The 20,740-nt window shown below is 51.9% G+C and overlaps 7 protein-coding genes across 7 annotated transcripts; 3 read left to right on the top strand and 4 right to left on the bottom strand.

Moving 5' to 3' along the window:
- Window positions 1-402: 402 nt before the first annotated feature.
- Z519_00031 (uncharacterized protein) lies at window positions 403-1,392 on the bottom strand (the record flags this gene model as incomplete). The annotated part of the gene is made up of 1 exon (XM_016757791.1): window positions 403-1,392. One exon carries the CDS (start codon window positions 1,390-1,392, stop codon window positions 403-405), a length of 990 nt encoding a protein of 329 aa, XP_016625040.1.
- A 322-nt stretch (window positions 1,393-1,714) lies between these two features.
- Window positions 1,715-2,215, bottom strand: Z519_00030 (uncharacterized protein; the record flags this gene model as incomplete). The annotated part of the gene is made up of 2 exons (XM_016757790.1): window positions 1,715-2,012; window positions 2,049-2,215. The coding sequence occupies 2 exons, from the start codon at window positions 2,213-2,215 to the stop codon at window positions 1,715-1,717; spliced, it is 465 nt and encodes a 154-aa protein (XP_016625039.1).
- Window positions 2,216-2,655: 440 nt separating this feature from the next.
- On the bottom strand, window positions 2,656-2,955 carry Z519_00029 (uncharacterized protein; the record flags this gene model as incomplete). Its single annotated transcript, XM_016757789.1, has 1 exon — window positions 2,656-2,955. The coding sequence occupies one exon, from the start codon at window positions 2,953-2,955 to the stop codon at window positions 2,656-2,658; it is 300 nt and encodes a 99-aa protein (XP_016625038.1).
- Window positions 2,956-3,998: 1,043 nt separating this feature from the next.
- Window positions 3,999-4,766, bottom strand: Z519_00028 (uncharacterized protein; the record flags this gene model as incomplete). Its single annotated transcript, XM_016757788.1, has 1 exon — window positions 3,999-4,766. One exon carries the CDS (start codon window positions 4,764-4,766, stop codon window positions 3,999-4,001), a length of 768 nt encoding a protein of 255 aa, XP_016625037.1.
- Window positions 4,767-5,573: 807 nt separating this feature from the next.
- Window positions 5,574-7,276, top strand: Z519_00027 (uncharacterized protein; the record flags this gene model as incomplete). Its single annotated transcript, XM_016757787.1, has 3 exons — window positions 5,574-6,027; window positions 6,128-6,556; window positions 6,615-7,276. The coding sequence occupies 3 exons, from the start codon at window positions 5,574-5,576 to the stop codon at window positions 7,274-7,276; spliced, it is 1,545 nt and encodes a 514-aa protein (XP_016625036.1).
- Window positions 7,277-9,867: 2,591 nt separating this feature from the next.
- On the top strand, window positions 9,868-10,608 carry Z519_00026 (uncharacterized protein; the record flags this gene model as incomplete). The annotated part of the gene is made up of 3 exons (XM_016757786.1): window positions 9,868-10,188; window positions 10,281-10,330; window positions 10,428-10,608. The coding sequence occupies 3 exons, from the start codon at window positions 9,868-9,870 to the stop codon at window positions 10,606-10,608; spliced, it is 552 nt and encodes a 183-aa protein (XP_016625035.1).
- Window positions 10,609-14,204: 3,596 nt separating this feature from the next.
- Z519_00025 (uncharacterized protein) lies at window positions 14,205-15,021 on the top strand (the record flags this gene model as incomplete). Its single annotated transcript, XM_016757785.1, has 2 exons — window positions 14,205-14,452; window positions 14,535-15,021. 2 exons carry the CDS (start codon window positions 14,205-14,207, stop codon window positions 15,019-15,021), a joined length of 735 nt encoding a protein of 244 aa, XP_016625034.1.
- Window positions 15,022-20,740: the final 5,719 nt, after the last annotated feature.

The raw sequence follows: 20,740 nt of genomic DNA, 5'->3' as shown, positions 1-20,740 counted from the left end.
TCAATCGCCTGAATGGCCAATAATCCGGCGCCACCGTCCAAATGTCATGCGGCTTCTCTCGATCTGAAATACATAGCTTGGTAGGTATAGAGTGAACTCAAGATTCGTAGTCTGATCCAAATTCAGCTCTCTCTCGGACAACTGCCTGGTTTTCCTATGCGGCGAGGCAGGATTAATGGGCCTTCCGGATAATGGCATTGACTCCCTTTGAGGCAACCATAAGACAACAGAGATGACAGTGACCTGGTCAGAGATGCATGGTCCAGCAAAGGTCCACAGCGTGGCTTCCGAGTCAGATGATGGCCACCATTTCAGTGTCACTGCATGATGTTCAAGTAGCAGAGACTGGGCCCGGCAATCAAGTAAACAATGTCATCATTTACCAAGCCGGCCAGAGGAGTTTCACCACAAGGTTCCAGATTCCATATCAACTGCGTCTCGCCCGAGGACTTCGATGCGTCTGCGGTTGTTTTGCCAATGGATCCATGCCAATCCCTGCAAAAGCGAGTCGGCAAGGTCATCTAGCTTTGACATGTTCGTTGCAGCAGCTCGCTCGCCCTTAGAAACCTTGTTCCAACGTGACACAAAATCCGCTGCCTCCGGCTGAATGTCCTCTCCAATACATATTGTCGAGCTTTGTCCTCCGAGTATATTTCCAACGAGGTCAATTTTAGCCTTCTTCACATCGCGGCCGACTAGCCTTTTGTTCTTCGAGGCCAGAAGGCCCTGGCGTCCTTCAAGCCAATACCGATTGACGCGGGGAGGCAGCATTGGCTCTACGCCTAGCTGCAGTTGGTATTCCTCGACCAAAGTCCGCAGACCGGCATATAGCATGCCCTCAAAGACTCCGACTCTGAGAGTCCATTCCTGAACCGACGATTGGCCACCTGAACGGAATCTTTGTCTTTCAATCAAGATATAGTTTGGTTGGTAAGTCTGTAACATATATTTGACGAGATTGTATGCGTGGCGGGCGTAGTCAATGGGTTCGAATGATTCTTTGGTGGCTCCAGCCAGTTCGACGGCAGTGTCCTTCGAACGTTCTAGTGCTGAGCTTCTCGTGGAATTCAAAAACTCTGCCACTGCTATTCTTCGCCATGCCTGCAACGTTGGCCTGCTGTAGCGTACATGTTTAAGCGGTCGAACGACCTCCTCAACCGGAGCTGTGAGATGTGCAAAAGCCAGGTTCCTAATGCCCATATCGATGCTCAGAAGACTCAAATTTGACAAGTTGCTCCTGTTGTCTCCTTCTCCCACTGTGTTGGAGATTGCGCGATGAATGGCTTCTATACGTGCAAGCTTCGTTCCTGAACATGACGTGCCCAGTGCTGTTGCGAGTCGATGTAGCTTGTTCAGTGTTAGTTCTTCCAACCATGGCTTCGGAACGGGCATCGCATGATGGACACAGATGAACAGGTTTGCGGAGATTTATCCCTTGTGTCTAGTTTGAATTCTGGGAAAGCCTTCACCTCCCAAGTTGTGAGAAGACAGAAGAGGAATTAGCCGGGCATGACGCTCAAACTGGTTCGAGTGGGATCCAAGACGCTAGTCCGCTCGCCGTGTCCAACGAGAACGCGTCGCGTCCAAGTCGCGCGTTAATATTCCGTCATTCTAGATTCACTCTTCCCCTTTAATTTCACTTCTCGGATGGAATAAGTACATCAAGACATCCACCGAACATAGCTCATGCGGTTTTGCCCTTGGATCCATCTCCTTATACCACAAGTACGCCACGGTATCTTACGCTCCCTTCGTCTAGCTTCTTCATGGCATCTGTGACGCCTTTCTGTGTCATAGGAAACTTCTCGATGACCGGTTTGACCGAGTGTACCGCAGCGAATCTCAACATCGCCTTCACGGATTGTGGATGAGCGCCGCCGGAACCAATAACCTCATACCCGTACGTTACGAGCGACAAAGCAGGGACTGGAATATTATCCATGCTGACGGCGAGCGGGAAGATTTTCGCAAACGGCGCCAATATCGGTAGATATCTTTGCAGCGTAAGCATTCTTTCGAATCCGTGGGATGGCTAGTGTTGTACTTACAGCGAGAGATCAGGTAGCACCGAGGCCGTGATTAGTATGCAGTCGACTGGCTCGATTCCTTCGAATTTTGTAACTCCCTTGGTGGCATAGAACTCTTTTGCTCCAAACCCGAACGCTTCTCCCTTCTTGGACTCCGTTCCAGAGAAGACAACAGCCTCCATACCCATTTTCGATGCAAATTGAATAGCCAGGTGTCCCAGCCCCCCAATACCTATGATTCCAATGCGATCACCTGCTTTGAATCCATGCTCATATAGCGGCCCCCAGACAGCTGATCAGCACATTCCTTAGTATGGCGTTCGTACAAAAGATGAATGGCTAAAAGTTAGCAGGGTTGTTTAACTTTCTAGCACCACCGCACATCAATGGCCCAGCTGACTCGGAGGAAATCTCGTCCGGAATCTTGAAGAGCGTGCCTACATCCCAAGCAACACCTGTCCCAAAACAGCCTTGGTCCAAGTTGGCGGTCCCAAATTGCTCGTTGTTCAGACATTTAAAATGCCTTCCTGGAGTTGAAATTAACTTCCAGTTTCGGCGTAGCTGAAGACCAGTGCAGGGGGCTTCATCTCGAAGCTCATAGGCGACGGGCCGCTCATGAGACGATGGGTCACTCACCAGTCAAGCAAAATTTACAATAGCCACACGTTCTTTGGAGCCATCCCATTCCAACACGATCACCGATCCTCGGGTCTGATAGCTTCTCAACCAGACTTCCAATCTCCTTGATAGCACCAACACCTTCATGACCCAATCCCTGATCAACATGTCGGTAATGAGAATCAGTACCACAAACACCACAGTGCGACAGCGCGACCAGAGCTTGTGTCGGGCCTACTTCACGGTGACCCTTGGCCTCGACGATACCCCCAGACTTAGATCCCTTGAAGACTGTGAAGTCAATACCCATGGTTAATTGTTTCGAAAGAGGGCGTTTTTTTTATCTCTCTCTCTTAAGGATGATTTGAGAGAACGATCAGGATTTTTGCCCTGCGTGGATTTCGTGAGACATCGAGCCACCTGCCCTCTCTATACCATCATTGAATCCCTAAGGCCCAAGCTTGCGGTCTTGCATTGTCTGGATGGTTCCGAGACAGTACAGTTGAATAATCAGACCCTTGCTAATCAAGCTGCATTTGCTCTCTTCGTCAAGAATAGCAAAACGCCCAACCAGAACAATGCTATGGAAGGGACTCTAGCGCAGCCGGCGTTGGACCGACCAAACAATCACCACCTCCGGAAAAGGATTTGAGTGGAATATTCCACCATTAAGGATCCTGTGCCTGCGTATTCCCAGGCATCACACTCCTTGTAGACGCCGCTAGCAAACCATCCCAATCATTGTCAAGTCTTTTGCAATAGCCATTGCAAATTACCCGATCTAGAAAGAGGCAACTGATACGAATCTATTAGTCCATCGCAGCCCAGGAGAATGTAGCTTGCAGCGAAATGAGATATCTGACTAAGGTCTCAAGGGGGGCGTCACCTCGCTCTAGATGCACCAGAGCCCTCAGCCAACCGAGACAACTCGTCTATCCGCATAGACCAAGCACTAAGGACGGCAAGTCAGAACAACACAACATCAACTACTGTAATCCCCAACCCACACTGACCACAGTTTTAGGTGATCCATTATCAATGGTATTCGCCCGTTGTTCATACCTGGTCCTCCTTGTGTACAATATTTGAAAGCATGAAGGTTTCCAAGCAGTCTATTGGAAAGGTCCAAATAAGATTTCATCAAAATCCATTCCGGTGCGGAGTGCAAAGCCGCCATCCACAACATTGGTTGTGCTCCCTCTGTGCTGACGAGCTCAGTTGCAATGTACGTTGATGGAAGTCGACTCTATTCAGCCGCCAATCAATAGCATCCTGGCCTCGTATCCGAGGGTGTCGAACTACTTGGGATAAATCCCCAAGCGTTCGCAATGGCCGCCAACGGGGCAGTCAAGGTCAATCTCTCCCTTGAAGCCGTCGCAGCTCCTGCAGAGGAGGGATGTCTTCCAGCACTCCTAGTTGCAACCGATCCCACAAAATTCCACACGTTGGCTTCTCCAACATGACTCCCAGTTTTGCAATCTCAATGGTCGTGGTTGGTGTGACAATGAAATCGCACACCGTGTCGAAGATTTCGGGTTTCAGTTCCTCCTCCAACACCTGGCAGTCATGCACGAGGGCAACGCAAGGAACAGAAAAGCTGACGGCCTTGATGGTGGTCAAGATACCCCATTCGAGGTCAAAAAATCCATGTCCTTTCCCGAATCGAATACCCCGATGATTGATGGCTCCGGTACCTGTCACCATCAAGTCCACTCGAAGATCAAGCTGCTGGATTTCTGCTAGACTCAAATGCCTTCCTAGACCAGGTCTTTCCATGGCATCCAAGAGACAAGCGAGTTTCCTCGCTTCTGGCGCTACAATGACTGCTGGATCTAGCAGCCAAAACCCGCGTCTGATAGCGTAGGTTGTCACCAATACCTTTTTGCCATCTTCCAGTGCTCGCAGGCGAAGTCGTTCCAAACAATTGTCCGGCGTGATGAAGACAACCCGGGCATCAGCGTAACAGCGCAATGAAACCAATCCCTCAGTTGCAGAGTCGGAGCCCTGGAAATCTGCTATGAAGCTTGAGAAATCATAGTGAAAGCGCGAGTCGGGAATGGCGACCTCTAGCAATCGTGGCCAGACCAGTTGTCGAATCTGGTCCTTTTCTTCGGATGCCATGCTTGCCACTCAACAATCCGGTCTCTCCGTTTCGATGTCTTTCAGTGAGCCGGCTTTGGAACGGGACTTAGTCAAGGTCGACTGACTCAAGGCCGATCAAGTCTGCGAAAAGCTCCTCCGCACACACTTGTCCACTTGTGCGGGGTTCAAAATTGGGCAATTTACTTCGACTGCAATGAATACTGCAATTCTCACCTGCGATATCTTCAAAACGCCAAACCTCGGTCTATGCCGAAGGGCTCGGGGCTACGCCGTACCCCTGCCGAAATGGTTACGGGCTGGCTGGCGGCTTCATGAGATTAACGTCTTTTTAAGAAGCACCCGGCCCGCTACACTCCCTAGCCTTGTCCACCATCTACACAAAATGGGCGAGGCTCCGAGCACCGCTATACGTACTGTTATCGAGAAGCTATTGAACATTTTGCATTCGAGGGCTCCACTGCCAAAAAGTCCTGACACCATCCCCGCTGACAAGCAGGGAAGCAAGGACGTTTCTCCAACCTGGAACAGTGCCCAATCACATCGACATACTGATTGTCCAGATGTTATTGAAGGCGTATACCCTCGGGTTCTTCAACAGACCGGCCATTCCAGCAACATTGCGGAGATGAGCCTCCATCCTTGTGGGCCTTGTTGACTCTGGTTGATTGACACAGCTCATGAACTATAATAATACTCCAAAGATTGGCAGACTGGACTAGCCTTTGCATTTCGGTGCGATCAAAGACAACCACCAACTTCGGCCAGAAAAGCCCTGCACCTTCTGACGGAACCTACTTCTTCGTGCATGCTTTTGCACCCGTAAAGATGGGAGGCCTTATCAACCTCCGAGGCCGAAGCCTCTACTGGCTGATGAAGTTCATATGCGGAACTTCCTTCATGATGTACGGGTACGATGCTGGTGTGCTCGGTGGTGTGGTTTTGCACAAGCCCTTCCTGGATGCAATTGGCAATCCCACGGGAGAATGGGTTATACCGTGGATTTCAAGTTCCTACTCCTTGTCGGCGTGTATCACCTGCCTGATCGTCGCCACCTTTGCCTTCAAGATTGGCCGGAGGGGGACCATTCTTTTGGGAAATGCCGCCGCCATTGTCGGTTCCATCATTCAAGCGACCGCCAACTCTGTGGCACAACTAACCGTTGGTCGAATCATAACAGGCTTTGCCATCGGTTGCATTTCCAGTGCTGTGCCCACCTACCTTGCGGAGACTGGAGTCGAGATAGGAGACCGTGGCCCTGCGAATGCATTCAACGCCATAAGTGAGTCCCGTCTCTGTCGAGAGAAATTTCCTGTATCTCGAAGCTATCGAGATCATTCGCAGACGGCGACCACGCAACGTATGCTAACAACGTTCCGCAGTGCTGATTAGCGGCGTCCCGATTGCATACTGGATTGACTACGGCAGTATCAAGTCCAACGGCCAATGGAGCTGGAGAGCCCCCATTGCCTTTCAATGTATCTTCGCGCTTACTGCGGGAGTGTGCATGCTCTTCCTCCCCGACACACCGCGATACTACTATGCAAAGAACCGCCACGCGGAGGGCGACGACGCATTGGAACGGCTGAATGATGCTCCCATCGATTCGGAACAAGTCCAGAGGATCAAGCGGGAGATCCTCATCGCCATCGAAGCAGAAGAGGAGGCAAAGTCTAGTTTACATTGGAAGGCATTTACGAGCAGCGGCATCATCGACCGCACACCCATGAAGATCATCCGACGGCTGTGTATCTGCTTTTGGCTCCCGATGATTAGGGAATGGATGGGCTCTTCATTGCTTGCCTATTGGAGTACTGTGCCATTTTCATAAGTAAAGTGTTTCCAAGCTAACTGGAGGGAAATAAACAGGCTCTGTGATCCTCAGCCGGGTTGGCGCCCGCCCCTCCCTCGTTAGCTTGCTTGCGGGCATTCTCAACATCTGCTTTGCCCTCGGCTGTGTCCCGCTCTACTTTACCATTGAAAGAGTCGGACGTCGCTCGGTTCTTCTCTACGGGGCCTGTGTCATGTCGGTCCTGATGCTCATTTTCACCGTCCTCCAAGCTGTTTCCCCGACACAATCAGTTCAATGGGCAGGGATCGGCATCATCTTCGCCTTTCTCTTCGTGTTCGGGTATGCCTGGCAGGGCTGCGTGTGGCTTTACTGCTCCGAGGTCGCGCCGCTCGAATATCGACATATTGGCGGCGCGTTCACGGGGTTCGGCGAGTGGCTGATGACCTTCATCACTGTCTTCGCCGGCCCCATCGGCCTGACCAATGTGGGCTGGAAATTCTGGCTGTGGGTGCTCATCGGCAACCTCGTGGCCGTGGCATTTGTCTTCTTCCTGTGTCCCGAGACAGGCGGCAAGACGCTCGAGCAGGTCGACTTCTTGTTCTCCAAGAGCGGGTTCGTTACGGGCATGAAGAAGGCCGAGGCCGCGCACGACCTGGATGAAGAGGAGGGAAATGGGAATGAGCGCTGGATCGAGCTCCAGGGTAAAGCTGCAGAGCAGCGTGTCGAGGTCAAGGGTTAGGAAGATAAGAAAAGGCGCGAGACTGGACCCGGCCTGTGTTTCTTTCCCTAGAGCCAAGGTAGTCGTAGAGTCTTCGAGTCCAGCGGCTTATTGACAGCGAACCAATCCCTTTTGCTTCAAGGGACTGGGGCTCGTCAGCTATTGCAGAGCGTAGGGCCGAGCAAGTAAAACATCTACATTGGGCCTGGGACAGCTCAAGTATAAGTAGTTAAGAGGTACACGATGGAACCTCCAGGTTACCCAAATGGTCCAGACATGCTTAAGATTAGGCGCGTGACTAACTCGCCAGTATTCTTATCGTAAATATGCCTGATATTGCAGACTTCTTGCAGATACCTCTTGACCTGAAGCATAATCTGCCGTCCAAGCGAGATATATTCGGCGTCTGCTTGCTTGACCTGTGAAGCAAAGATATCCATTAAAGGCGTCCAAGATCTAAGGCTCAGTGGATGAGACCGTGAACCTGTCGTCTATAGTAGATTCGCATTTCGACACGAGAGAGAAGGAAGAAATTACCAATCACTCGTCCAGGAAAGAATGCCTGGGCACTTCCTTCGTCGAGGCATCTGCTACTTCAAGTTATATTCTGCGTACGTCGAGTCCATATCCCAGGTTGGAGTGGCCTCGATAAAGTGCTTCGTACACTCGGGGCTTTACAACTTATTTGTTGACTACATTGCTAGGTTCCTTGTTCTCTTTCTTGACTGAAGTATTGACGGTGTGACAGCAGATTCCAAGTATTGTTTACGCTCCAGTACGTTCCTCCTCTTCAATGCTACCGAACTTTGGCGATCTCGAAAGCTTGTTGGACAAGATAGGGAGGATGCGGTGAGCGTAGAAGTGCCAGGAGTCTTAGTGAAGACTATCGAATGTGTCTCATTGGGGCTAGAGAAACGAAGTCATGAATTCTGAAAGAACAGTCAGTCAGATAACATGAAGAAGATGTGCAAAGCAAATAGCGTCCTCCTAGTTTGACGCTGTAGGAATAAGATCAAAACAGATCAAGTACAGAATGTTGAAACCATGAACCTCAGCTTCGAGGATGCTTAGACAATGTAGCATCTGAAAGAAACTCCGAGAGTCGGGTTGATAAATTTGGACCTTTCCTCTGCCTGCGTAGGACTTCCATTCAACGCAGCTTGGTATGATGACTGACAGAAACCTCAGTGTTTGCATGTCGAGACCCATTTGGTTTTCGACGTCTGATGAAGTAAACGACAACGCAAGATTGCCTTTGACTGGACAACAGAAGAATGAAGGAGCACACTGGCTGATGTCATTTGGGTGTCAAAACCCTGACACGATCGTGTCACTATCATCTTGGTTTCGGAGGCAAGCATTCCCCAAGGGACTGAGAAAGGAGATTTGCACATGAACGAGAGGCAACAAGCTGTATTCGCTTGTCAAAATTGCAGCAAATGGTGTAAGCACTGCCAACAAAGTTCGAATCAGTTCGCGGATTCCGTGGCTGTTTGCTTTCCGAATCTATGCCTTGCCGACATCTCAAATCCATGTGTCTGTGGTCGAAGAGAGCGCAAAACATCGCAAGAGGGCGAGGCAAAGGGTCTTGAATGTCATCAAAAATTGTAGATGTCTTGCGTGAAGACTTCAGGATCGGTAAGGCTCTTCGGGGTTCATCAGGGCCTCAGAACATAGGTCGGATGACTATCTCAGCTCTCAAGATGGAAACAGAGCCAATAGTTCGCGAAGGATTGAGGAGGAAAATGTAGAGGCGGCGAAGGCGAGCTCGAACTTCTTGTGAACGCCCGAGGAACTGCGCCCCGGTGTAAGGGTGAACGTCCAGGAGAGAAACTAAACGAAGGAAAATGTCGTTTCATTTGGATAGAAAGGGACACTTCTTAGAGGCTCGTGACAGGCATTCCGAACACAAGAGACAAGCCTTGGACATTCGAGCAGTTCGTGATGCCATCAGCCTATGCTCAGATGGTAATGATGCTGAAAGGGAGTGAGTGACAGGCAATCGAGTCGAGACAGAGGTCGTGTGGTCGGCAAAAAGGTACCAGGGTTGCAACCCTTTTCAACGCAGTCGGCTAGAAGAAGGGCGATGAGTGGAATGCGGTAAATACTCGCAGAGGTGAAATGCACATCAAGGGGAAACCGAGCAGAAGAAGGGGATTGAGGACGGGCGTTGGGCAGCCGTCGTGGTAGCAGCTGCTCCATATTGTGAGAGAGTGATAGGTGGCTGGTCAGGACAATACCAAAGCCCAATGGCCTCGACAGACATTGTCAGATGACAGACACTGAGCAGGACGGTCGATCTCAGCTTCGCAAAATCCCAGGTTCTTTATCGAGCAACATTGTGGTTGAGGCTTCGAAGATGCGAAATAATAATGTGCTTGGTGTATGCTGAGACGCTCGTTCTGTGCTCCCGAGGCTGGACTCTCACAGTATCGTTGTCCCCCGCATTTGACGATGATTGATCATAACCAACTCCAACAATTGCATTGATGTATCCCATTTGGATCCTCCTTCGTGTCCCATCCTCTATGCATTCAGTTTATTCACGTAGACTCCTACAGTCTCACAGCCCGTATCGTATATTTTACAATCCCATCGCCCAACACAGTACCATGTCATCCGCAGAGTTCCCTGCGCCTCAACTTAGATCTGTCGCCGAGGATGTCGCGACCCTCCTCAAGTCTCGAGGCGAATCCATCTGCGTGGCAGAAACCGCCGCTGGAGGCCTCATCTCCGCCTCGCTGCTCGCGACCCCAGGGGCCAGCAGGATCTACAAGGGCGGCTTGACGCTGTACACCTTGGAGTCTAGGATTGCCTTCGCTGGCTGGACGCAAAAGAACATAGACAATTACGATGGTCCGACCCCAGAACTGGTGGAAGGGCTGGCTAAGAACGTGAGGGAAAAACTGCAAGGGACTTATTGCGTTGGTGAGGTACGTACTCGCCCTTCACTCTGAATATGTAGATCACGCAACGGCCTCGAGTTCGAGACTTCTGGCTTACCCGACCGCCATCGATACAACAGTCAGGCACAGCAGGACCGACCGCCAGTGGGAAGACCCCGAACAGGCAGCCGTAAGTGATCTCCTGGGCCCAGAATCTGCCTCACACGCCTCACACCAACGCGCCTCAATACGGACATGTGAAGCTGACACGAGGCGGAAATTCACAGCGGCTACGTCGCATTGGCTGTGGTGGGCGAGAAGGGCAGTTTAAACAAGGATCTGGACACGGGGCTGGGCAATGATAGGCAAGCCAACATGGTGGCATTCGCAATTGCCGCGCTTCAGATGGTCAAGGACTTCATCTTGTCGACCGACAATAACGGCGGTGACCGGGGTGGGAAAAGCTGAAAACACCAAAGGGTGTGTGACACTGATGACGGACTGGATTCGAACAAGTGGCCCGTGCAGCTGTGGCTTGACTATCACACGCTGGTCCTTGCTGGTCCTTGCTGGCCCTTGCTGTTCCCAGCAGCCTTTCTGCTTCCAAAGTCCAAAATGAATTACATCACCACTCTGGTTGAAGCGGTCGCCTGCCGACGTAGCTTGCAGTCGTCTGATGTAGCTCTGAATGGCTTGCCCGTCTTCCCAACATCCGGCATTTCTTTTCGAGACTCTTGGAGTGGAGTGACCAGCCTACGCAGAGACGGCGCAGAAAAGGGACAGAAAAAAGGTAGGTGACACATCACATTTCAACGTCACGGGTTGACTGGGGTATGTATGGGGTGGCTTTGTGTAGCCCGTCAGTCTCCCACTCAGCATCCCACAACGCCATGCAAACATTTGCGGTTGACCTGTCAATCTCGCATTGTCGAACCTTGGAAAACCCATTGACACGAAATACGGGCGAGGACCAGGTTTTTGATTTTCCGGGGCCAACCATCGCAACGTGCCAAGTTTCATTGGGAAGCAGGCATCTCATTCTGATGTTCGGATCGAAAACTTCGGATCGAGGTTCGACCTAATAGTTGTGCCACAATCTAGCGAAATGAGCGCGTGGAGGGAATCAAGGTCCAGAATAGTGCTGCCCGCCTCACCTCTTTTCATCCTACCAGCTTCCGATCGCGCAATGTGGCAGAAGCAAAGGACTTTACGCTTGGACGATCAAATCGGGCCTGACATGTTAATGCTCGCGCCGGTGCTCTCAGCCGAGTAGAAACAAGCGATTAGGAGTGTCGGGATATGCCAAGCTGCCGTAGCAAACTCCCAACCCTCGACGCGCTTTCAAACCTGTCTCGTGACACGGGTTGCGTGGTCTTGTTTTTGACAGCTGTCAGTTCTTGAACCAACCAGGCGGGAATCAACTGCAAACAATCATACCCTCTTGTCAACAAGGGCGGGCAAAAGGGGAGGGTGAAGGACTCAAGACTCTGCAAGCCGAGAGAGGAAAATAAACAGCTTGCGGCATGGAAAGGACGTGGGACACGCGTGGGCAAATCTGGCCAGGGTTTCGCCCCTCCGGACAGGTTTGTTTTGCGACACGTGAAAAGATTGGCCTTCAAGTTTGACAGCCAAAGCCCGACAACTTAGTTATCGCCCACGCCGCGGATATCACCGGGAATGATGAGCAGAGCCAAGAATACTCGGTATATTGGCCGTGTTGGGCGATTTCAGAAGACGCGGTGAGGAAGGACGACCTCACGATCGAGCCAATCGTTCACGTCGATGCGAAAAATGAGGCGAGTGGAGGCTCAGGCCCCTTGCGGAAGAGGAAGGCAGTCGCAAAGTGACGGGCACATTCCTTGTCTTGCATATTTGCGGCCGCTCTGCATGCTCTTTGTCAGGCACTCCATACTTGTTCAAGTAACGCAGCAGACGATCGAGCTCTGAAGGCTCGAGATCCCTGAGGATCAGAGTTGAAAATCCAGCGCCGATGGATGTCGGTGCCAAATATTGTCGCACGCCGGATTCCCCCTCTGATCTCCGTCTTTGCCCGTCTCCTCAAGTCCCATTTTAAACCGGACATGGACGTTCAAGTACAAGTAGAACATTTTCCCGGCGGCGTAGCCCGTCTGCACGTTGCTCAAACCGGACCACCAATTGGAATGCATGGCTGTCATCCCTGGTTTGCTGGGTTTCAGATCCGTTGTTTGATCTTCCTCGCTATCAGAGCGCAAACGCGAGCCAAGGATTCGCTCACCATCCCTGTCGCTCCGTGCTTTGCTTGCCTTACCTCTCCTCCGTCCACCTGCTGGATCCGAAAATTTGGCCTGGTCAAGTCTGTTGATACAGCTTGCTGACCTCCTTCTGCCTTTAGCACGGTTCCTAATTCCGGGAGCAACAAGCATCTTGCTTTTGCGAATTGTTTAACGCTACCAGAACCAGGTTTTTGACATTTGCCAGTCCTTGAAGCCGATTTGCCAATGGCCTGATTCACACCGTCTCTTAATGTTGAAGCTAGAAACTCTTTTGGAGGATGATCCGATGCTGCGGCCCACGTGGCAATGCGAAGGCTAGCACTGGTGGAGGCTTTGATTGATTGAAGGACTCCGGTGGGATGCTTTCCTACCCGCTGATCTAATGGGACTACCTACTAGTACAGCAGATACCTCCTACCTACGAAGAGGAGTTTGTCGCGGTTGGTGCGCGTCTTTTCTGACTGAAAACCACCGGTTTGGGCCTTCGAGAGGCGCTGGGAAACAACTTGAACACGTAAAGTCGGGTTCGCTGAAGGCGCCAGAGGCAAGGTCCGCGTGATTCAAGCTCCGAGATTTCTCTCAACGCCAGTTTTGCGTGTTCCTACCGAGTACTTCGGGCTTTTAAGTTGGATTAATCTCTCTACCGTACAGTAAGAAATTTGGCTGCCTCCCGTCGGAAGATGCCCCGACCACGCGGATGCTGCCACAATTGGTGGAGTTCGACGCCGATTTACTCATGCCTGGCAGTCAGTCACTGAGAGGATAATACTGTTAACGGTGAACGCTGGAGCGTTCAATCACGAGCAGTTGATAGTTCGCAAATTCGGTCTTCTGCTTGTCATGCATTAATGTTTCATAGTGGACATCGTTATGCATGGACCCATTGCCAAGGCCGGTGGCTGCTGATGTGATGGGCGATGGACCTTTTTGGGGGGGAAGGGAGGAAGAGGGAGAATGGATCGTCAGGCGCGGATTCCTGGCCTGGTGGCCGGTCGAGAAGGAAGATGGGTGGATTAGAGCATTGTGTGGTGCTATTTCTCGTCCTTTCCACCCGACGGAGAAGACTAGTGAACAGCCCCTGTGACCTTGAAGACTTCTTTGGCTTTGAGAAATCTTTTGCATCATGCCATCTCTTGCTCTGCAACGGTTGTTGGTCAACCTACAAGTACTCCAAATAGGGCGATCCCCCAACCAAGGCACTGGGTCCGAAGCCACGCGCCCCGAAACCCAGACACCCTCGTCCACCACGCAGATTTTTGTTTGCTTACCGAGTCCGGTTTCACTTGCCCTCTGGGGGGATATCCATGTTTCCGGATTCTTCTTCAGCAGGACCAGGATGTTGTTTTGCGATCTGTGGCGTCTGCAGACTGGCTTCCTGTCATTGGCCTGTCGCCAAGGAGCTAGGCAGTCGACGTCTGATTGATTCAAGGGGACCCCTTCATCACCGACGCACATAGCGGCCGAAACTGCACCCGCTCAGTCATGGCGAAGGCTAAAGCTTCGTGATGACATCCATCACCATTTCCACTGGTCAACAAGCCCAAAGGTGCGTCTGCTGTCGGTCTGCAACAATGTTGGTCCTTTTTCGTTGCAACAAATGTGACTGTTCTATGGAGAGCAAAGTGACATCATGTTTGCCACAACGGCAGTACCCACCAAGTACTGGTACAATATGGCAGATCCCTGCTGGATTATCATCTAGACACATGCAAGGATGTCAAGATGCTCACGGTCCATTTCGGGCAGGCGATCAGACAACAATATGATATGGGTCTTTTTTTGTGTCCCGCGCCAGGAAAAGGGGCATCCATGCCTGCTTCTCTGTTCTGGACCAGCGCTGCAACTCTGCCCACATCTTCCAAATTGCTTCAAGTCAACGTGGGAAGTGGGGCTGTGGTTGTCGACGGCCCCCGTGTGGGTGGAAAAGAAAACGTCTCGAATAATCCAGAAGCCGAAATGAGCTTCCAAGGGAAAAAGGAGGTGGAACAAAATGTCATCCTCCAGCTACTTACCCAGCACGTCCTGAACAATTCGGAGGAAAGGTTGCCAGAAAATTAGTATCACTCGCCTCCCATTAGTTCTGTTCCAGGAGATGACTCGAGAATTAGCTAGCTTGGACGATAAAGTGCTGTAGCCCAGCCAGATTTGTTTGTGGCTGCGGAAATGCGATGCCTTCCTGGTGATTGCCGCAGGCTCTGTCCAAGCCGAGCAAGACAATTATTACTCGTACGCAGCTCCGGATCCGGAACTAACGATATCTGCGGCGGGAGTTGAACAAGGCATGCACATTCCGGTCGCTAATCGAGGGCTCACTTGTGCCTCGCATCGAAGCGAAACTAGGAGTCTGACGATCTGGTGGTACGAGTCGACGAGTGGGAGCTGGAGACACCCATCACCGTCAAAGTGGCTTGCTGCAGAGGCCCGAAAGGGAGCAACGCGCCGTTTCAACGGCCTCGTTAAGGCGGTCGATAGGCCCGAAGAGACCAAGGCGGCTTGTAAGGACGCAGTTGAAGCAATTTTCAACGCTGGTGCCGTTCTGCTGGACCTCCGCCACGTGGGTGCAAGTAGCGGGGAACCCGGGTCTGCTGGTGGTGGTGGTGGCGGCCAGCTGCGTTATTGTGCGTAAGAGGTATGGCGAATAAGTAAAGCCACTCAGGGCGGGTGTCCGTCAGGGGCGGATGCGCCTCTAACAAAGCACCCGTCATATCTTCAAGGCCGGACTTGTTTCCTTAGTGGACGATAAAAGGCTCCGACAGACTTCGTTAGCTTCCAAGGTAGAAGGCCCCGCCACATTGGGTCAACTGAAACCTCGATTCCGTTGCACTCTTTCGTAATCAGTCCTGGAATTGAAATCAACCTTCGTGGCTCGGTGGGTGGATGGCATCATGGCGTCTTTCTGACTTGCACAAGCTGACTCGCATGGAAATGGGGGAGCGACGTCGATGGAATCGATCTCAGATGGGCCTGTCGATTAAATTGGGCATCAAGAGGTATGATGATGAGGCAGGATGTTGCGACTTGCGATTGTGTTGCACGCTGGATCGGGGATTCTTAATTGCGGTGATGGATGCTTTGCGCCAGTTGTGTGCATCTCCCAGGTTTGCTGCCCGCCGAGACGCAAGCTTAAATTGGAGATCGGGAGGGGTCAGAATCAGGGTAAGGGTTACCCAGGGTACAGGCTGGTGGGCGCATCAACGCCAGTGAATCGCGTCCACAACCACAACCTCGGGGACCGGATTAGAGGGATCGCCCCTCTGCTGTGATGAGTAACTAAGTAGGTAAATGCCTCGTACCAAGTACATTGCTCGTCCTTAGTAGTCGAGACAACATTGCTGCCCAACCTGCCCAGGGTCGTGGTAATCGGCTACGTACTCGGTACTCCATGCTCCTCCTGTGTGGCTTTCTGGGGCAGCTCCGGATAATAATTCCCGATATCTTTGTACTGAATCTCCAAGGGCCGAGGGGGGATTCTGCTATACCTATTGCGGACACTGGGCGTTCTCCTGCGAGTAGCAAATGGCAATACGGGCATTGGCGTTGGCGACCATGTCCTTTTTGGGTTTACGCAATCAGAGCGCTTCCGCTCAAGTATTACTAGGCACGAAGTAGCGAGGCAGGTTGGTACCTCAATTCTGCCCAGTTCTGCCCAGTGTCTTTGAGACTCTTTTGCACGGACACACTGTGTACTCCAGCCATGTTATTTGTCTTGGTACTCCATATTCGAAGGTGACCCTTGCGCTTTCTCCAAAGAGCTCATCACCACCAAATCTAGGTAGGTAATCTGCACGCCTAGAACCCCAAACGTCTGACGGCTCCGCCTGCACACTTGTAGTCGGTCCAAAGGAGTACTTGTACAAACATGCTCTGAGACCTGGTATTAACCAAGATTCTCGGAAGACCGCGAAAAGCCGACTCCTCGATTGGGCGAAGCACGATCCGGGGCAACCCGGCTCGGATGCGAGGGCCTCCCCAGTCAGAGTAACGACTACTTGTACGAGTACTCGAACCACAAAGACACAGAATACGCGAGCTTGGCAACTCCCGGGCTAAAAAGACAATCAATGGCGATTCGTAATGATATGCAGAGTTTGCTGAGAAGATTGGTGTTTCAGATGAGAATTTTCGTTTGACTTATTCCTCGTACCGACGTCTCCCTCGAAACAGTGAACATTGTGGATCGACAGCGATTTGGTACTGCACGCTGGGGTACCTCGGTGAATGACGAGTCGTGTTCGAGCCCAGTTTCATCAAACCTCTTCTCGGAAATGAGAGCATGATGCGAAGGGAGGATTCTCGTGGGAAGATCCGAGGATGATTGGCGGATCATAACTCGGCACCAGCCAGCTGTCTCCCTTCTACCTTTCCAGTTGCGGGCCCGGACATGGGAGAGGGCGGAACCATCCGAACACTCTGTATTAATGGGGGGTGTTACTAAATAGTAGACAACCCAGAAGCGAGGATCAAGATGAAACGACCAACTCGGAGAATTCGGAAGCCGCACGAGCTCGGCGGGCAGATTCCGTCTGCTTGACTTTATTTCAGTCCGACATCTGTGAACCTTCTCGGACTCTATTCCTGACATGGTCAAGGGTCAGATTATCAAAGTGATGGTCCTCTCCAAGTTGGGGAAAGAGATTTGACCGACATCCCATTCTTATTGCTGAGCAATGTGCGCATACTTAGGTAGACCGGACCGACCATTGCGTGATCCACCTGGTCTGAATCATCCAAACACCTCTGACGTGAAAGAAGATGACTCGGTGATGGACGATATTCGGGCACGGTGGAGGCTGAAGGGGCTATTCTTTCCAAGATTCCAGGTAAAATACCCCCTGAACGACAGAGACGGCGAGGCCCACCAGCGGCAGGACTTCACAAAAAGGTCGAAAAGGATTCTGGCTCGTGGAGCCTTAAAGACACTTGTCGGGTCGGGAAGAGGATGGGGGATGAGATCAAAAGGTCCCTTTCAGGAAACAGCAATGACATGCGCAGCAAGAGCACGAAACAGTGTATGTATAGGTACGAAGGGTCCGGGAGAAGCAGGTTTTGACCTGGTAGTGGTGATGATGCCAAACTTGATAATTGTAACGGACAATACTGTCACGCTGTCGGGCGGGCGGGCGACGGAGACGTTAGGTGGACACGAAAGCGACTCTAACGGTCTTCCTGGAGCAGAAGCATCGCTCTCTTCTCTCTTTCAGACATGAATGACGCGCAGCAGGCGCCAGGACCCCCTTGAGGAGCGGGAAAAAAAAGAGGGGCAGAAGATGTGGTATACAAAGGGCATTATTACACAAAGGCGTACTTACGAAGTACTCGGTTTAACGAGGGCGGGCACCAAGAGCCTAAGAGGAGGTTGTGAGAGGCGAGGTAGATCATTGCCCGTGAATATAAGAACAACGTCGATTGTGCCTGACTCGACGCCCGAGGCTTGCGAGTGTTTATGTGCCCTAGGTTCCTAGGTACCTTCTAAAAGGTACCCAAAGAGGCCCACAGGCCTGATGATTGCCAGGCATGTACGGAGTACCTGGTACCTCGGTACGCGGGTCAGGCGAGATAATTTCCAATCACTTACGAGGCCCGTGGGCCAATCAGTGGGCGCTTGACAACCCCCAAACCCCCAACCATTCTTTCCCCGACAGTTAAATTGAGATCTTGAGTCTTAAGGCAGGGTGGACGAGAGGGAAAGTCCTCAGTCATGGTTTTCTAACAATTACCTGCCTTAGTACTGAGGTAGAATCAAAGACTCGTCGTGAGAAGCTCGCAAAGGGGCCTAACTATAAGAACTTGCTCGGTAGGGTACGAGGTAAACGACCAAGGTCCAGGCTCTCTGGGTGGGCAAGGTGGGCCACGACGGGGAGCCAAAAAACCATGGGTCTGACACATGACGAAGAAGTCACTTGACTTTTTGCAGCCTGGAATCAGGAATCCATCTTTTACCATTGGCGGGGACTACGAAGTTCGGGTGGCTGGCTCGCTGGGTCGTCGTGGTGTATCTCTGGACATATGCGATGGTTTGTAGGTATTATGTACCTAAGCAACGTGTACTCACCGACTCGATCCAATGCCATACAATAGATTCACAGTACATATTGTATAAGGAACGAGCCATTATAATTAACCCTCCCCGTTATATCGAGTGGCTAATCCTTCCGGGCTCTCGCTGGGCGGACCTGACACTTCCACGCCACCCAACCAACCAGGCACTCCGCGCTTTTCGTATCATTCATTATTTCATCATCTTGGCCGACATCTCCTTACCTACCAAGTTCTTGTGAGAACCTGGCAGCTGGAGCTTGCAACATTCCATTCTCGACCGCACTTTTGCCTCTATTTGCACAGCTACGAGCTACAAGCTCGGGCCTGAGCTGGGCTGGACGGAGATTCCGTTCTCGTCACGACTTGACCGAACCTTATTGTTCCGAGTTCGCAACAGGTACGATACGAGCCCTGTCAGATCCCACATCGCGTGAAAGTAGGCTGGTTACTTGTGTTAACAAGCGGGCAGGTGTGGGCGGGGGGCTGTGGGCTGTGGGCTCCTGACGCCTCCCTCGGTGCTGAGACCTCAGACCTGGACTAAGTATCCCGATTACCATTCGGTGCCATTCTCCTGGGTAGGATCCCCCCTCCCCCCTTGGCTTTGGGGTGCTTGGGTTTTGGGCACCAGCACTAGATGGGTTGGGACGGACCAGGGGGGGCCTCTCCTTGAGAGCTTGGGCTTGCCCCCTGCCCTGCTAACTCCGACCTGCCTCGTCTCCCCCTCCTCAGTGCGGTATTAGGCTCTTAGGCTCATTTTTTTTAGGTGCTCTGGTCCTTGGACCCCCCGGCGGCTCCTGAACCTTCTTGGGCTTTTCTTTTCTCGCTGGCTGTCAAACGCCCATCCCATCGTCGCTTTTGCCTCACTCTTCGCTGTTCACTTACAAACAGACCCGCAACCTCTCCCTTCTGGTCGAGCTTCGAACCTGTCCCAATCCTTCAAAACCACTACCACTACTCGACTCCACCCCTGTCAGTCTTGTCCTCGACCTAGCCCCAGCCCGCAACACAGATCGACGGCAGGGCATCAACCACACAGAGACACACGCTACCAACAGCCGGACAAGAGTAGCTTCTTTCGCTGCCATCTCTGCCTCTTGAACACAAGTTATCTCGACCGTTCGCACCGCTTGCTGCCCGCCGCTTCCACCCACCTTCCCCCCAATCCCGTCCCATCATCATCCCATCTATCCGTCACCACACTACTTTTAGTCTCTCCTTCTGGCTTCAGTCCTTCTTTCCAACCGTGATCGACCGCTTCCCAAAAACATTGTTTCCTCGACTGCTTGCTTCATTCTCCAAAACCGTTTCCCTACCCGGTTTTGAATCCCCAGCATTCGTCCGATCAGCCTCGCTCGAATGATGATCAGCTCTATCTCTGGAACACGGAGCTCTGTGTAGCTTTTGGGCATCCATCTCGCCCTCAAGAAAGCTCCCTCGCCTCGGTTGCTTCCCCACTACAACTCCCCGAAGCACGGTCACCAGAGGTGTGAGAGACACGTCTTTTTCAGGGTTTTATTCGGGTTCGGTCGACAATCCATCAACATCCATCAACGGGTCGAACCAGGTTAAGACTCTTGTCCTTGCTGCCCAAGGGGAAAAAATCCCAGTTTGCCCTTGACGGCCTCGCGACGGCGACATCCACTCCACATCTCTCGAAAATAAGAATAGCGCTTCCAACTGGGCCGCGACATCCATCTCGTTCTCGACGTCGCTACCCAATCCTGTTCGTCACAAACTCGAAAAAGCTCGCCTTTCGCAATTCTGCATCTGAATCTGATCTCGAGTTTTCTATCCCCAGGCATAGGTCCACTGCTGTGGGATTTGTTTGCGTTCTGGGAGGGTTATTTGGTTGCTTTGTTGATTCCGAGACCACCTCCACCACCAACCCGCCTTTCAATCCCAACCATCATTCTGCGACCCTCCCGCGACCGCGTTGCGATCCAGTCCACATAGTCAATAATTCTCTGGTTGCGCTGCGTCCCTGCGGGCTTGCTATAGCCAAGGAAAGGCTCGTTGCGAAAGTAGCAAACAAACCCGCCCCGCAGACGTGCACGGTTTGGTCTCCCATTTTTCCACCAACCGCGAATCTTCCTCTGCCAACTGGACCTCAGGCAACCGAATCCGCACAAGGTGAACCCGGGCGTGCGACAGCAGGAATTTAATGCAGCCTGGCGAATGCGTCGTATAACGATTTGCCATGAGCCTTTCCTGTTGATCGCGTGTTCCGCTTTCGCCGCTGCATAAGGTCATGCCGCATTTGCTGTACCACGGTCCCTTGGGTATAGAGACGTGGGAGGCACGGGCTT

The sequence above is a fragment of the Cladophialophora bantiana genome, assembly GCF_000835475.1.
Source record: "Cladophialophora bantiana CBS 173.52 unplaced genomic scaffold supercont1.1, whole genome shotgun sequence".
NCBI classification, from domain to species: Eukaryota; Fungi; Ascomycota; class Eurotiomycetes; order Chaetothyriales; family Herpotrichiellaceae; genus Cladophialophora; species Cladophialophora bantiana.
The sequence above is the reverse complement of the archived record's forward strand: the minus strand, read 5'-3'. Positions and strand labels throughout refer to the sequence as shown.